At 39.9% G+C, this 16,285-nt stretch overlaps 1 protein-coding gene across 1 annotated transcript; it reads left to right on the top strand.

Annotated features, from left to right (window-relative positions):
- Positions 1–4,187: 4,187 nt before the first annotated feature.
- On the top strand, positions 4,188–10,730 carry LOC103781212 (glutamate receptor ionotropic, delta-1-like; the record flags this gene model as incomplete). The annotated part of the gene is made up of 4 exons (XM_008948916.1): positions 4,188–4,289; positions 5,704–5,901; positions 7,809–8,133; positions 10,592–10,730. Coding segments are annotated over 4 exons (764 nt in total), but the record flags the coding sequence as incomplete, so codon positions are not given.
- Between the last annotated feature and the right edge of the window lie 5,555 nt (positions 10,731–16,285).

The raw sequence follows: 16,285 nt of genomic DNA on the forward strand, positions 1-16,285 counted from the left end.
CTTTTTTCATGGCATGAGAACTGCCTGCCTTGTACTTTCTTCAGTTTCATGTTTGTTAGAAGTTTTTTCAGGTTTCGAGGCAAGAATTCCCAAAGTTGATTTATTTGGATAATGTAACCTTAGCTCCAAAGGAGTCACCACATAAAAGTTTTCAGGTTTTGGTAAGATAAAAGATGCATGCTCTGGATTGATTGTAGCCCTTAAAATGTCAGTTTTCAACTGTATTTACTAGTAGTTTGGGATAATCTTCATCTCCATTTGTTTGGGCCTGACTTTAGCCATAGTCCAGTGGTGGGAACATACACAGCAGAGTTAGAAAAATTAAATCTGAGTTCCTGATTCAAGGGATATGTGATTATTCTGTAATCAAGTAGCATGAACACAGAGACTTTGCAGAGAGAGGTGTAACAACTGCATGAGTTTATCCTCAGGAAGCAACATGCAGGCTCTCAGTCTAGCTGATCAAGTTCACAGGAGGTAGTAAATCTTGCAAATTAGTGTTTAATGCATGCAGCGTTGATTTATTTGAGCAGAAGGATTGTTTGCCTCATTGTGCTGATTGAAGGTCTTCACACTTTCGTGGGGTTGTTTCTGGTATTCACTGGTGGGAGTTTACCATGACATCTCAACATGATTTCCCTTGGGGGACTAATCACTCAAGTAAGTGTTGGGCACCCAGCAGCTGCAACATTAACAAAGTCATGAAGCTGCTTTGTAGAATTTGACTTCTAATTTATTGATGGGAACCCAGAAACCCTAAAGTTACACTGACATCAAGTTTTCTTCAGAGGTCCTGACAGTCATCAATACCTTTCAGGGCAAGGTCCTGAGCAGCAGGTTCAAGAGGCTTTGGGTGATGTCCTTCACCACTTGACATTCCTAGCTGGTCTAGGCATGTAATTGTTATGCTCTTGTGTTGAGAAGGTGTGTTTGGAGCTGTACACTGCTTGTGGAGGTTGAAAACAAAGTTAAAATTGTGACTTTCTCCAAGCTTGTCTTTGCTTGAGATGCTGGAAATGTTGGGAAAGATCAGAGGCATGTCCTGAGTCAGAATTTTCCAAAAATTACCTTTCTGTCTGAATTTCACATTTTTTTTTTCTTCTGGTTTGCCCTTATTCAGTAATTGAGCTTCTGATGTATGGCTAGAACAACAGGATTCTCAACAATATTATTTCAGAAAGAGAAGCTAGGAAGAAGGTTTAAGTCAAAAAGCTTTAATAAAGAGGCTCCTTTCAGAAGTTGAACTCCCATAACTGATTACCTTGAGAAACAAAAAACCTCACCCAGACTGCCATTAAATATACCTTCCAAAGACCACAGATTTTTTTAATACATCCAACAAATGCTGATTCTGCAAGCAGTTGTTTGTCATAAGTAGATCTAAAAGCCCTTTATCTCCTATCAGCTGATGGCTGTGCTACAACCTTTGGCTTCAGACTTCTGGTAGAAACATGGTACATATTTCTAGAAAGAATGAAACTCTAACAGCCTTATCAAATAACAGCAGTACTTACTGTGTTTAACAGTGCTGGAAATTAGTTTCCCAGGCACTGATCTTGACAGGTCAGCTGTCACAAATTGATAGACGTATCTCTAAATACATCAGTTCTATAAACAAAATTCTGTCTGCAAGAAGGGGTAGTTAAATTGGCACACTTCTGAACAAATTAAAAGTTCTGAAGCACAAGAATGCACAGGAAAAGTTCTTTCTGGAAATGGTTTTCCTTCTGTTCCATTTTATCAACTTTAGCTACACAGTTTGTTTTTTAGAGACTGAAAAGTTTGTGCCAACATAGAGAAGACTGTGGAGTTCTGTGCTGAAGTAAAACACACTTCTCCTCCTTGCACTTACCCCTAGAGCATCAAAAAGGAATCTTTGTCTTGCTCCTTTTGAATAAAACAAATTTATGGTTTTAATCATAGAATCCTTTAGGTTGGAAGGGACCTCCAAGATCATCAAGTCCAACCATTGAGCCATTAGGGCTTTAAATTCCTCTGCTAAACAGATCACATCTCCTGTTTTTGGAATTTATAGAGCTGAAGTGAAATGAAGGGTATTTGAAAAGTCTAAGGACTTAGTATGAAATCAAGTAGAGTTTTTTTAAAGGAAAAGGAGTGGGAGAAGGAATTGAAATGTCAGTCCATCAGTGGTGAAGTAATAAATAAATGTCTTACACTTCCTATTTTTTTAATAAATGCTTAATCATCATATGTAGATTGTACAAGCCATTTTGGCCCAAATATTCTACATATCTTTAACATATACTTACTGGATAGGACAGCTGAAGAAGACTTCTGCAGTGGACTTTTTTACAGAAACACAGTATATGCCACAAACACCTACACTGGTCTGTGAAGTCTTTTGAACCGTGCTGATTTATCTCAGATGACAAATTCATCCCTTTGGTTTGGAGGGAGCAAAAGCTAAGAAACATCTGGACATATTTCAGAGCAGGCATCTAAATTCAAATTGAAAAGATACCATGGCTGTAGGTATCTACTTGTATTGCTGCAGATGCTCTTATATGCAGAAGTTCATCTGTCACTCCAAACTGGCATCACAGGGGGAGAATTTTCAATCTGAGACACTTCAGCTTTCAGGATTGTCATCAGAAAGCTGAATATTTTTCAGTTATTCTCCTCCCCCATCCTCCAGGTCATCAGGATAAAAGAAGGTGTAGCTTAATTCTTTCCTCTCCTATGCCTCAGCTTTCAAGATTTGGTGACTATGGAAGAATTTTCATCAGTTGTGATACTTATGATAGCTGAATATTGACCAAATGTCCTGTTCTTTTCTAGTTCCCTGTTTATCAGTTTGGTGCAACAAAACGAAAACAAAATTATACAGATCTCTCCAATCACATTTTATTTCTTGGTTTGATTTTTGAGGCTTTAGGATAAAATTGAAGTCACAGAAATAAATCATGTAAGACAACTAGCTATAGGCATTTTCAGTGAAATAAGTTCTTTCCAAGAAGGTTTTGACTTGTTACATGGAAATTAGGTCCTGGCAGGAAGAAGCCACATTTCACAAGTTCAACTGTGTTTAATTTCTTCAGCTAACAACCTTGCTTCCATGTATGTGAGCATAGTATTGGTGTTTAAGAGTAGAACTGGGGAAAAAAAAAAGAAAACAAAAAGAAAACAGTTTCTACTTGATACTATTTATGACTCTTGTGGACAAAATGACACCACGGATTGTTTGAAGGCAAAAGGAGTGCCTGACTGCTGCTGCTGTCAAAGAGCACGTTTAGTTTGAAAAATCCAAAGGCCACTTAAGACTGACTTTTCTATTGGACCTATTCTATTGATTTTTGCTGCATTTCTCATCAGAAAATGCAGCAAAATTAACTTTTAAGGCAATACATTTAATTGAAAAACACACTATTTAGGTGTAATGTTCCAGGGAGATGGGGAGATGTACCTGAATGTGTGTTCTCAGGATATCTAGCAGATGCATAAAGTCCTAGTGGATATGAGATACTTGACAATCAGGAGCCTGGGAACTTGAGAGGCTGTCATTATTTTACTGATGAGGTAGAAGCAGGGCAAGAACAAAGAAAACAGGACTTAAGATAGCATCTGAAGAAAGTCCAAGAGACAAGAGGAGACAGTCTGACAGCACAGAATCTGTGTCAAGAATTTATGACTATCAGTGAGGAAGAACGTTGTGCAGCAAGAAAAAAAGGTCAGGCTTTGCTAAGCAGTAGGGAATTATTTGAGAAGTAGGAGGAGATCTGAACAGAGAGGGGAAATAGAGATCTGAACAGGGAGGGAAATAGAGATCTGAACAGAGAGAGGAAATAGAGATCTGAACAGGGAGGGAAATAGAGATCTGAACAGAGAGGGAAATATGGGATAGTGAGACCACCAATAATCCTGAGGACTGTCAGAAAATTTAAACATACTGGAGAGCAATATTATATCAGAGTGATATAAGTGAAATAATATAGCAGATACTATATATAATAGCAGTTATAGTACAGGCATTGGTGAAAATACATTCAGACAAGGTACTTGTTTATGTCTATCCTTTGAATCTCACTAATTCTGCATTAAAAAAGCCACACATCTCTCACGCTCTCTACAGCAGCTCTGGATTTGTTGAAGTTACTGTTAAATGTTTATATAAATACTGAAAGATTTCTGCCTAGCAGTCATCATACTCACTGTTCCTTCTGTTCCAGTTAGCAACGTGGGACTCTGAGAAAGGCCTGAATGGTAGCCTGCAAGAACGACGTCTGGGCAACGACTTACAAGGATTGACACTCAAAGTGGTGACTGTCTTGGTATGATCCTGTTTGAGTTTAGGAAACAAAATGCACAGAATGAAAAGGAGATGATCATTTTAGATGCTTCCTGCAGTATTTTTCCCTACCATTGTCAGTTCTGTATTTTTGGATGATCAGTTACATAAGTAAGGAAGAGAGATCGTGGCCTTTTATTATTTTAAGTGAACTGAGCACTGTCAGAGATACAGAGCATTTGTTTGCTTATGTTAATTTTCTACACTGTAATTCCTACTGGGCATAGAACCAGCACAGAGCCTGAGTGTACAGGGGAGCATTCCAGAGACCAGACTTTAACTCAGATATCCAGTTTGCAGCATTTCATGGATTTTAAGATGGGCCGATTATGATAATCTAATCTTGGCTCTTGTACACTGCAGGCTGTAAAATTTAATCAAGTGTTTCCTACATCAAGCTCATAAATTCCCATTGAGGTAAACTGTATGTTTTAGAAAGGTGTAGTCTTTCCAAAAAGTCATTACACTTTATAGACTAGCAAACTACTGTCTGTTAGTACCACGAGTGGTGGCTGAGCTCCTGTGAGGTAAGTGCTAAATTAGGGGCAAATTAGGGCTTGCATGCCTTTCTGCCTAAAGTATTGTCATTTGCAGATTGCAGAACTTGGTGGCTTTTTATGCTTTTTATTTCTTTTATTCTGAATCATGATACAAAGGACTCTTCTCCACCCTCAGTTTCTTTCCTCTGCCTGGTGGTAGGTGAGGTTATGCTGCAGCTTTCTGTGGAAGGTGAGCAGATTGCTTCCATGAAAATGTCAGTGCAAGGTTGTGAAGGCGACTCCTATATGAGCACAGGATGTCTATGCCCAGCAGAAAACACCCCAAAATGCTGCATTTCCTTGGTCCCAAAAGAGTTCAAAATAGTCCAGGAACCAGTACCCATAAAGATTATTATTCGAATCATCAAAATTTTAAATATTTACAAAACACAGCATTTTTCACTCATTTCTGTGTGACTCCAGGATCATCGTCTGTAAAAGATGTCTTTCCAAATCTGGCATGACCAGAGAGAGATGGACAGTGGCAATGTTCCTATCTAGAACTCATGTGCTTAATATTTATATTCTAGACAGTTAGTTGGGACCCTTGGATGGGTGTGCCCTGTTTGTAGCCAGTGAGAAGAGGCAGGTACTTCAGAGAACAATTCATCCTGTGGACAGCTAAAGGGGCTTAAATTGTCTTCTGGAGTTTCTGCCTCAAGAACTGTGTAAAACTGAAGGCCATGGATAGATGTCAAGTTAACAAGTTAATCAAAATCTGTGCTAAATTGCCAAAAGTTAACCCAGGAGACATCCTTTTGTGAAGAGAAACCAACTAAAAAAAATAATAATAATTGAAAAATAATTAAAAAAATTTAAAAAATTAGAGTATCAGTTAAAATATTGGTTTGTTCTCAGGAAGAACCTTTTGTGATGGTGGCAGAAAACATACTTGGACAACCCAAACGATATAAAGGATTCTCCATTGATGTCCTGGATGCACTTGCCAAGAATCTGGGCTTCAAGTATGAGATCTATCAAGCTCCTGATGGCAAATATGGACAGCAGCTCCAAAACAGCTCCTGGAATGGCATGATTGGAGAACTCATTAATAAGGTATGCAGAGAAGAAGCTGCATTAAAAAAAAATAAAAAAGGGGGGCAGAAGGGGGGTGGAGGCAATTGTTTAAATTCTCCTTTTTCTCCACTCTGAACGACAAGAAAATGAATTAGGATGAAAGCACCAGTGCAGAATACTTCTGAGATATGGGTGGTTTGAGTGGGGTGTAAACTGTGAAATTTAAGACAGTCTATACAGGATAGAAATTAGAGTCTGGTGTTCTGTTTACTCCCAACCATTCTCAACATAAATTGTATCAGTGTAAATCTCTGTGTTTAGATAGTTGCCAAAATAAGGAGAGGGCATGTATGTGTGTGTGAGTGATTAACTATAGAAAATAGGGAAGGAAAGTATCCTTCTTAAAAGATTAATTACTGTTATTTTATTTTTAATCATTATGTCTTTGCTACTTGTTTGTAGGTGTGACTTTATTTGGGTCTCATATGTTTGACAATGATCAAGGTTTTGACTCCAAACCAGGAAATGTGTCCCTAGTATTATACATAAGGAAGTGTTTTGAAGGACCAGCATTTAAATAGATCTCAAGATTATTAATTCATTTAAAACCGTGAGGACCAAATTTCTTTACTTAATTACAGTCTTGCAAATCAGGAGTAAGTTAATTGAACTCCATGGAGTAAATGGAGAAAGTTTGTAGCTTAGTATCTCCCAGAGAATGAATTTAGAGTGTATTTTGTTCATGTTCTTGCTGTCTGACATGGGACAAATGTTAATCAAGACTCAAAGGAATTAGTATTCCATGTTGCTGCCCTTTGTAGAAAGGGTTATTCCTCTGCAGTGGTGTTATTACTGAAAGTTAAAGATTTCTCATTATCTACTAAGTAGGTGGCTCAGTATCTGCTAAGTAGATGTTTTGGAAGAAACAGAAGTAATTAAAGCAACAGCAAATATGTGTCTGGTAATGGGATATTCTTGGTTGGTGCTAGGATATAGAAGGATTTTTTTTTTTACTTATTTTGCATCGACATAAATTGTTTGAATTTAATTTATTTGAAAATGTATCAATGGATCTATTATGGCATTTTTAAGCAATATTTCTGCTCCTAGCTTTTCCACCGAGTCCAAAAGATTTCAAAGCAGATCTCCCTCACCTAATATTTGCTTTACTTTCCCAATGAGATGTAGAGATAGGAAACAAAAAGTACATTCTATTTTCTGAAGAGAAATGTTTTAAAGATGGAGAAAATATTCAAAATCTAATTGCAACTTTTCAAAGGCTTTGGGATTCTTATTTATTAATTCTTTTTTTCTATATATTTCATTGAGTTTGCATACTCTTTAAGGATCCTCTACATGTAAAAACTTCTTGCTTTAAATGTTGAGGTCAAAGCATTTTCAGGAGCTATGTTGCCTTTGATGTATTCTCCCAGTGACTAGTTTTTGCAATAGCTTTATTCATTGTAAAAAATTATAAAAATCTCCCACTCAGTCTTCATATGAATGTGGGAAGTTGGCAACTCAGCAGGAGGAACAACAAACAGCTCTTTGCACATTGCTGTCAAATAGACCAGGTAATAAATGGTGGGTTTTTTTCTTACTGCTTGCAGTGCATTGGGTCAATAAAGTTTGGAGTTTGTGGTATCCTTTGGAAAAAAAATTGAGGGATAAAGATCAAACAAGTTGCACTCATTCCAGAGAGGAATCAGGGTGACACTTTTTGTTCATTGACAGGCTATATTTCACTCCTCTGGTTTAGATGAGTGCAAGGAATCAACGTTCAAATAACGCCACGGATTCCTGGTTTACTTTTTAGGCAACTATTTAAACGTGTTAAGGTATAGAAAGAAATGCATGGTCTGATTCTTAAAAAGCTTCCCCTCAAGGCTCCCACTGGCCAAATTCAGGGTGAAAGGAGGAAACCTGACCTGTTGTTTGTCTCACAGAGAGCAGACCTCGCCATCTCAGCCATCACCATAACGCCGGAACGCGAGAGCGTGGTGGACTTCAGCAAGCGCTACATGGACTACTCTGTGGGGATCTTAATCAAAAAGCCTGAAGAGAAAATCAACATCTTCTCTCTTTTTGCTCCCTTTGACTTCGCTGTGTGGGCTTGCATTGCAGCAGCTATCCCTATAGTTGGTGTTTTGATATTTGTCTTGAACCGCATCCAGGCAGTCAGGGCGCAGAACGCTTCCCAGCCGAGCCCTTCTGCTTCCTCCACCCTCCACAGTGCCATCTGGGTGGTGTACGGCGCCTTTGTCCAGCAAGGTACTGACTCTTTTACCCCTCAGGGATGTTCAGAAATGGTCTCTGCCTTGAGTACAGCAGGTCAGGAGGTGTTAGTCTTGGCCAGAGCAGTCTAAAGTTGAAGGAGAAGGCTTGTACGAGGAGGTAAAATGATCTATTAGCCCAGCTGATGAAAACTGGGAAGAGGTAAAGGAGGTTGGGATGGGTTATGTTCTGCTTTTCTGTCTCAGCAAGTCCAGAGAAAGCATTATGTACTCTAGGTGGTCCTGCTCTGGCAGGGGGGTTGGACTAGATGATCTTTTGAGGTCCCTTCCAACCCCTATGATTCTATGATTCTATGATTCTATGATTCCTAGCAAGCTTTTCCACTTTGGGAAGATTATTACAGGATAAATAAACTACAGAGCTGCTTGGTGAGGAATTATGACAGTTCTCCAACTTTGAAACTAGCACCTTTTCTGTTTAAATTTCACTTTAGAATTCTAGGTGTTTTTGAACTGATGGGAGACAGTTTATCTTTTGATCCTTTGAATAGGAAACTGATTTGTAGTCATGTAACTAACTTGACACTCAGGCATCTATAGGCAGAGGAATAATCCTATTGAATTCAGTAGAGTTTCTACCAATAACAAAGTTACTTTTGTAAATAATTGTTTGTAAAGTTTGCCCACAGAGTTTTTGTCCCATATCTGTAATGTTACCATTAATGTGCTTGGGTCACCACAACCCCAGGCAACGCTCCAGGCTTGGGTTGTTCTTATAAAGCTTCAGCTGGAAAATCCTTGCTATTGCTATGAAACTTGGTCTCTCATCTCATTAGGGTGACATCCCTGTTGTATGGTGAGATATAATCAGCATAAACATATGCTGAAGGGTTTAGCACCAGCTCTATGACAAGGTTTGGTCTCCAACAATTGCTCAACTGTACTTGAAGCCTGCTAGAAAGAAATCTTCATGTTGTTTGAAATGTTGTAAAGAGTAATAAGTAATGACATTAATGCTTCCTTCTTTGCAGATTTAAATACAGCACACACCATTGGACAGTTTTGTGTGTTTTTTCAAGATCTACAATGGTCATTGAAAACAAAATTTTACTATGTACTGAACACTAATGATGTGTTTAATAGTTATGTAGATATGGTGCTTATGGACGTGGTTTAGGAGTGGACTTCGTAGAATTAGGTTAATGGTCAGACTTGATGATCCTGAAGGTCTTTTCTGATCTAAATAATTCTGATTCTGTGATTTAATTCCTGCCTATTAGTCATACTGCAGAGGGATCTGGACAGGCTGGAACGTACTGGAGAGGGATCTGGACAGGCTGGAACGATGGGCTGTTGTATGAGGTTTAACAAGGCCAAGTGCTGGGTCTTGCACTTGGGTCACCACCACCCCAGGCAACCCTCCAGGCTTGGGGAGGAGTGGCTGGAAGGCTGCCTGGGGGAAAATGACCTGGGGGGGTTGGGGGACAGGTGGCTGAACATGAGCCAGCAGTGTGCCCAGGTGGCCAAGAAGGCCAAGGGCATCCTGGCCTGGATCAGAAATGGTGTGACCAGCAGGAGCAGGGAGATGATCCTGCCCCTGGACTCGGTACTGGTGAGACCACACCTTGAGTACTGTGTCCAATTTTGGGCACCACAATTTGAGAAGGACATTGAGGAGTAGGTCCAGAGAAGGGCAACAAGGCTGGGGAGGAGTGGATGAAGGAACTGGGGTTGTTTAGTCTAGAGAAGAGAAGGCTGAGAGGAGACCTTATTGCTCTCTGCAACTGCTTCAAAGGAGGTTGTAGTGAGGCTGCCGTTGGTCTCTTCTGCCAAATTACTGATGATAGGATGAGGGGAAATGGCCTCAAGTTGTGCCAGGGAAGGTTTAGGTTGGATATTAGAAAGAATTTCTTCACTGAGAGAGTGGTTAGACACTGGAATGGGCTGCCCCGGGAGATGGGGGAGTCATCATCCCTGGAGGGGTTCAAAAAACGAGTGGATGTGGCACTTGAGGCTATGGTCTAGTGGTTAGGGAAATGTTGGGAGGAAGGTTGGACTTCATGATCCTGGATGTCCTTTCCAATCACAGTGATAGTATGAAACTAACTTTATTTAGACTCTTTTCTATGTTCTGTATATTTGATCAATAATTCTCAAAGGAAACAGTTTGGAATGTCCTCTCCAATTACAGTGATAGTATGAAACTTTCTTTATTTAGAATCTTTTCTACGTTCTGTATATTTGATCCTCAATAATTCTCAAAGGAAACAGTTTGGAAGATGATTTTCTTAGAACAGTATCCAGGGCAAGAGGCTGATTGGAGAAAATGTTTGTAAATTATCAGTCTTACCAGAAGCAGCACTTTTCTTCCAGTGAAAGGGTGGTCTGGAGGGGAAGCAGAAATGCAGAGAAGTAGTTTGATGTAACAAGTCATGCAGAGTATGATTGTAACTGGAAGCTGCTGAGAGACCCTGCTTTTCTCTGTTGATTTGTAGGGGGTGAATCTACTGTCAATTCTGTGGCGATGCGCATTGTCATGGGAAGCTGGTGGCTCTTCACCCTCATCGTGTGCTCTTCCTACACAGCAAACTTAGCAGCATTTCTCACGGTATCAAGGATGGATAATCCCATAAGGTAAAAGCCTCTTCTTAACATGAAACTGGAAACTTGGATTTCACAGAAAGGGATTATCCGTTTGAGCCCTCGTTCTTGCCAGGAGATAACTCTCTGGAAAATACTCTGCTTATTTGCAGTGGCTGCTTTTCTCCACTCTCCCTCTCTTCACCTTCACTGCAACAACCTCCAAGCAGTTTTGGCAGGTGCATGGAGGGGACAATGGCACTTTAAGTGTGTATTTTTCCAGAAGAGAGGTCTTTTGTGTTTATATGTCTTTAGCTTAACTTACTGCCTCAGCTGTATTTCTTTGTTGAACATCAGAGGTAACTGCTACCTCTAGGGAATGATATAACATTTCACTTTCCCCTTCAGTGAGTAATTTTGTAGCCTCAATATTTCAATATACACTGTTGTTTATAGTATTATTTGCATGCGAGGTAATATAGGTGGTCTTTTAAAATATAAATGACTAAAATATAAATGGCCAGATTCAGTGGCATTGTTTGCAGCAAACAACTTCTTCTCAAAGAGTAAAATAGAACCGAACCTGACTCCAGGATAACAGATGTAATGTAGCAGTTGTTTTATTAAATTTATATATAATTCTCTTGCAGTTGTGTTGGCAATATTGTGATGATAAATTACAGCTTCTGTAACAAACCAAATACATCTTGCATGTTTGACTTCTTTCCCCTGCTGTTTGCCTCCTAATCCATACCGAATGAGAATATTCCAATCAACCAGGCCTCTGAGCAGCTCCTGAGAGCTACTGATGGTTTGGTGGCAATTTTTGTGTGTTTTAATTTGTTTTTCTTCAGAAATTGTAAAGGCTGAAGTATATTTTCATTTTTTTTCCTCTCAAAACATTTCCACCCTCACCCTGTCACGGATTACTGGGAGGGCCATTGATCTTCCAGAGTCAGTGCTGACAGGATCAATGTGATGTCTCATGTTTGAACTGATGGCAATGGAGGATTGGGCAATGTGACACAGACTGTTCTGCTAGAAGATGCTGACCCCAAGGAATTTAGGTGCTAGGGAATGACAAAGTTGCTCTGCCAGTCTCGTTTGGGGTTGCACTGGGAAAACTGGGACTGTAATGTTGATGTGTGGGTCCTGAAACAGAGGCATTGGCACTTAGAAAAGCTGCTTTTGCCTTCTCTGTGGTGTCTGCACAGGAGCACATAAATAAGTGCATTTCTCATAAGCACAAATTTAATAGTATTTCTGATTTTTGACTCACTGTTGTGTCCTGGCAGGTAATGGAACACTTTGTATGGAAATAGTGTTATAAAATAATAAAACCGGCGCAAAACTGTAGCAGGCTTTGTTTTTAAATTAATTTTCTGTTAGTTTGGCCAAAATAAGTAGGTTATTACAGTAACAGAAATAAGAACCACAAGCAATTTCTGGAAATAACACGAGAAAATGAATAGAATAAAACTATCACAGAGTACCTGTGAGGCCTGGCTGTAGTGGTTAAAATAAGGTTAAATTCGATGAATAAATTGCTCTTGAAACTCAAGACAGAAATAGTTATCTGGAAAGCCTGAATAATGAACTTCTCAAAAATTTCTGGAAGTTCTAGTTCCTTCATGGCAGAAGAAAATGGCTGTTTGATCTACTGAGCACCTCCCAAAACTCAGCAAAGTTCAGAGCACAGAAGTTAGGGTGAAATGCAGTGAGGAATCTGCGAGCTTTAAGACCAGAGCTATGAATTATTAGAGAAGGACTTTGAGGCTGAGCTATTACAATGTTTACAAAGAATTTTGATTCCTCTTCTTGCTAGAAAGAAGGACGTTGCTAGGAATCTTGTGGTGGAAAGAATTTATTTGCCCTTCTGCTGTTAGAGATGGCAGCTGGAGAACCATAAATTCCTTTCCTTATCTAATGGGACCTGACACTTTCTGGGTTCCTGATATCACATCCCCTTGTGCAAGGTGAGGATCTGAGTTGCCATAAGGTTCACTGCCTGTGCTCCAGCTACCTAGCTATAAGGGCAGAGGTCTCTGTTAGGTGTTTGAGCCACAATGTGGATTATTCATATTCCCTGAGGTGTCTAAAGTGGTCCCAGATGCTTGGGCTTAGGAACCACAATAATTCCTGAGGTGATCTGAAACTGTAGTTGTCAGAAAGCTTTCTAATTTGATCACTGGTTGACATAACTGAGAGAATTAAGGGACTTGCTTGTGTGGGCTTGCCTGTGGCTCTTTTACAAAGTTTGCAGAATCCCCCTGAGATCTGATCTGTTTTGGCAGAGGACTTTGGAGCCCTAATGGCTCAAGGGTTGGACTTGATGATCTTGGAGGTCCCTTCCAACCTAAATGATTCTATGATTCTATGATCCTGCTACTCTGAGAGAGAGAGAGGGAGAGAGATCTGGACTAGCTGCTCTCATGGAAAACTGCAAGTACCTTAGGAGGCAGGAGATGAGGTAAAGAAAAAGATTCTCAGGAAACTGTTGAGCTTTCATGTATTTCTAAGCTATGATGAAGACATTTTCACGTCCCCACTCTTGAGGAGAACCATATCATGTTGTATCAGATTTAGAACAATATTTTTTCTGAGAAAGTAAATTACTGCCTTGCCTGAATGCATTGTGGCCTGGTGTCTCAGTCACCAATGGTACTTGGCTTCAGCATTGTGTGATGTTGAGTGTCTATTTTTGCCTCCCAGCTTGCCTGCATTTTATCTTTCACAGGCCCAGAAAAGAATACTTCCATGAAAACCATTTTTCACACCCAAAGAGGCACAATGAGTGATAGCTGAAAACGTGCTCACCAGCTGGGAACCACCAAATCCATCTGTGTGTACTTCCCTGGTTAAGAAACCAACCCCATATCTTCTCAGGAAATGTGTGCTGTGAGCTCTCCCTCCAGAGAGAAGTCCTCTGGTGTTCTGTACTGCTGCTGCTAAATGGCCAGCAGGAGATAAAATAGGAGTATGGTGCTGCAGGAGCTGTAATATAGTCTGGATTTTCAGTACAAGACTGATTGTCTTCACAACCTTCCTCCAAAATGCTTCATAAAAGTTGTTTCACCTTCAAATTTAGCATGTGTGGTCTGTGACTAGCAGAATAGGAGTATGTTTGATGGAATAGCTAGGAGCCAATCAACCCAGTGATCATTACCACCACAATTTCACTGCAAAGCAAGGGTGGCATAGAAATCATAAATGATATTTATTAGAAGGGGCTTGGTGAGACATTCACTGAAGCAAAGTTGAACTGTTGGAAGGCAGATTTTTTTAGGATTAGCATGTCAGATGAAAGCTTGATGATAAAGGAATAATTTTTTTATTAAAATTGGTCTTGGCAAGTCTCACAAGGCTTTTCTACCCTGCCATGAGTTTCAAGGACTGCCTGTGGTTCTCAAAAAGGTGAAATACATAGAGTAGGAGGCATGGTGAAAGGCAGCTTTGCTATGCTGCCTCTGTCTCTGTGCTTCCTAACAGAGACTTTCTAAATCCACATAGCTTCCCAAGTGCTGTGCTGTCTGGGTGTCCAGCCCCCACGTAAGAAATATGCCTATCTTGGAAAATGAAAAATATCCTTCTCCTTGGATTTTCCCAAGTCCTAAAGGGCTTAATCACAAGTATGATAAAGGGGAGAGGCATGGACTTGCTGATCTGGCATGGCTGTGCATGCTGCCTTGCTCCTCACATGTCCTTGTGTGACAAAGCAGTGGGAAGGGACAGAACGTGGAGTTTTAGAACCACATCAAAACTTCTGGCCCATCTGGAGACTGAGGATAGCAGAAAATAGTGTGAGCCTTCCTCAGCTGTCCTCCGTTTTCCAGTTGCTGGTGGTTGGTACTTCTGCACCTCTTTGCTCTCTTAATGCTGCTCCTCTGAGCCCTCTGTCCTAATTACCTCTCACTCTCCTCTCTGCTCCAACCTCAAAATAAGGGAATGAAGGCAACATAGTTGTCACCTCAGGATTTCTGTGTTTATGGAGGTTCACAGGCAGGACAATGAATGATCAAGCAGATCTAACCTTATGTGAGCAGAGGAGCAAGAAGATGTTACCTCATTCCAAAAGAGAAAGCATTGGAGATCACCTTAGGAAGCTGGGATCCATGTTCTGACTTTGCAAATGAGCAATTCTTAATTTCTGTTTGTTTTTAAACAGAAATCTAAAGTTTAGCACCTGCACTAATCCTTAACAAACTAGTTGAAACCCAAATGATTCGCATTTTTATTCTGATACTTGCCTTCAGAAATGTATTCAGCTGAGAAGTCTCCTAATAGGTCAGTCTGCTGAGCAAGGGCTGAATTATTACACACGAGTTTGCTCTTTCCTTTGTCTTATTACATTTTCAAACAGCCCTTGGATCTACTGTCTGACCTTCCATTTGTAATTATGAGTTTAATTAGCACTGACTTAACTTCCAGCTTCGTTTCTTGTTAACAAGAAGACTTACATGCATTTCTGTAGCTGCACAGATATTCTGAAACTCAGGTTCAGGAGAGCTTATCAGACAAGAGGTTAGGATCATGGAGGAGAAATAGGACAGGAGGAAGTAGGCTATTTGCAAATTCAAAAGAGATTAAATTTAAGATTATATCAGGTTGTTCCTTAACATTTGCACACTCTATGGATGTATATCTACATCTGTATATATGCATTCATGGCCTTCACACAAAGGCATGTTGTATCTGCTCTAAAGTTCATAGCTGTTGTTTCATGCTTTGGGGCTTCCTTATGTGCATTTTAATCTCCAAATTTCATGTGCTCAGGTGACAGCTGAAGATTTGCTGCAGCTTAGTTCGGGTGATAGTCTGGCACTTGGAAGACTTGGGTGCAAATTGGTTTTCTACCACCAACGTTCTTGTCAAGCTCAGCCTCCTCTCTGTCTCAGTTTCCTCTCTGCATAAAAGAGTTAACAAGTTTTTTCCTATCTTCCATGGCACATTGTCAGTTGAGCTTCTTTAAAGATGACGGCCAGAAATGATGATATTATGATAGCTCTGCAGGTATCAAAGAAGAGAGATTTTCTGGCTTGCTTGCATACAAACAAGAAACAATCTCAAAATATTGTAAAAGAAAACGAGGGAAGTATTTTGAAGAACACCAGCTAGGGGGAGATAAACAAAGGTTTCATCTGCTGTCATTAAGTGGATTTGATAGGGCTGGTAGCAAGAACCCCTCTGTATTTGCAGTGATTTTGCCATTAAATTCCTTGTGTTTGAAAACAGCTTTTCTGTTGTTCATATCATACGTGGCTTTCTAAATATTTCATTAGGTTTTCTTTTGTTGTGTTTAATTTGTACTGTGTCTTGCAGTGCCTGTGCAGCACCTCAGGCACGTTGACAGGAGGCATGTATGAATGAGCATGATAAAAAATAATTACCCTGATTATTATTTAAGGCCTGTGAGCAAAAGCTTCAATCATTAAATAACTAGATTAAGTTAATCCATAACAATAAAGGCTAAATAAGAGCATAAGACGCAAGTGAATGAGCAAGGATAAAAACTCAAAACCTTTTTTCTTTCCAGAACATTCTCTGGTTTAGACTCCGTGGAAGAAATTTGATGGGGAATGTTCTGCAGCCTGAGCAGCAGGGCAGCAGTG

Source organism: Merops nubicus, unplaced genomic scaffold (genome assembly GCF_000691845.1).
Source record: "Merops nubicus isolate BGI_N331 unplaced genomic scaffold, ASM69184v1 scaffold5571, whole genome shotgun sequence".
Classification (NCBI taxonomy): Eukaryota; Metazoa; Chordata; class Aves; order Coraciiformes; family Meropidae; genus Merops; species Merops nubicus.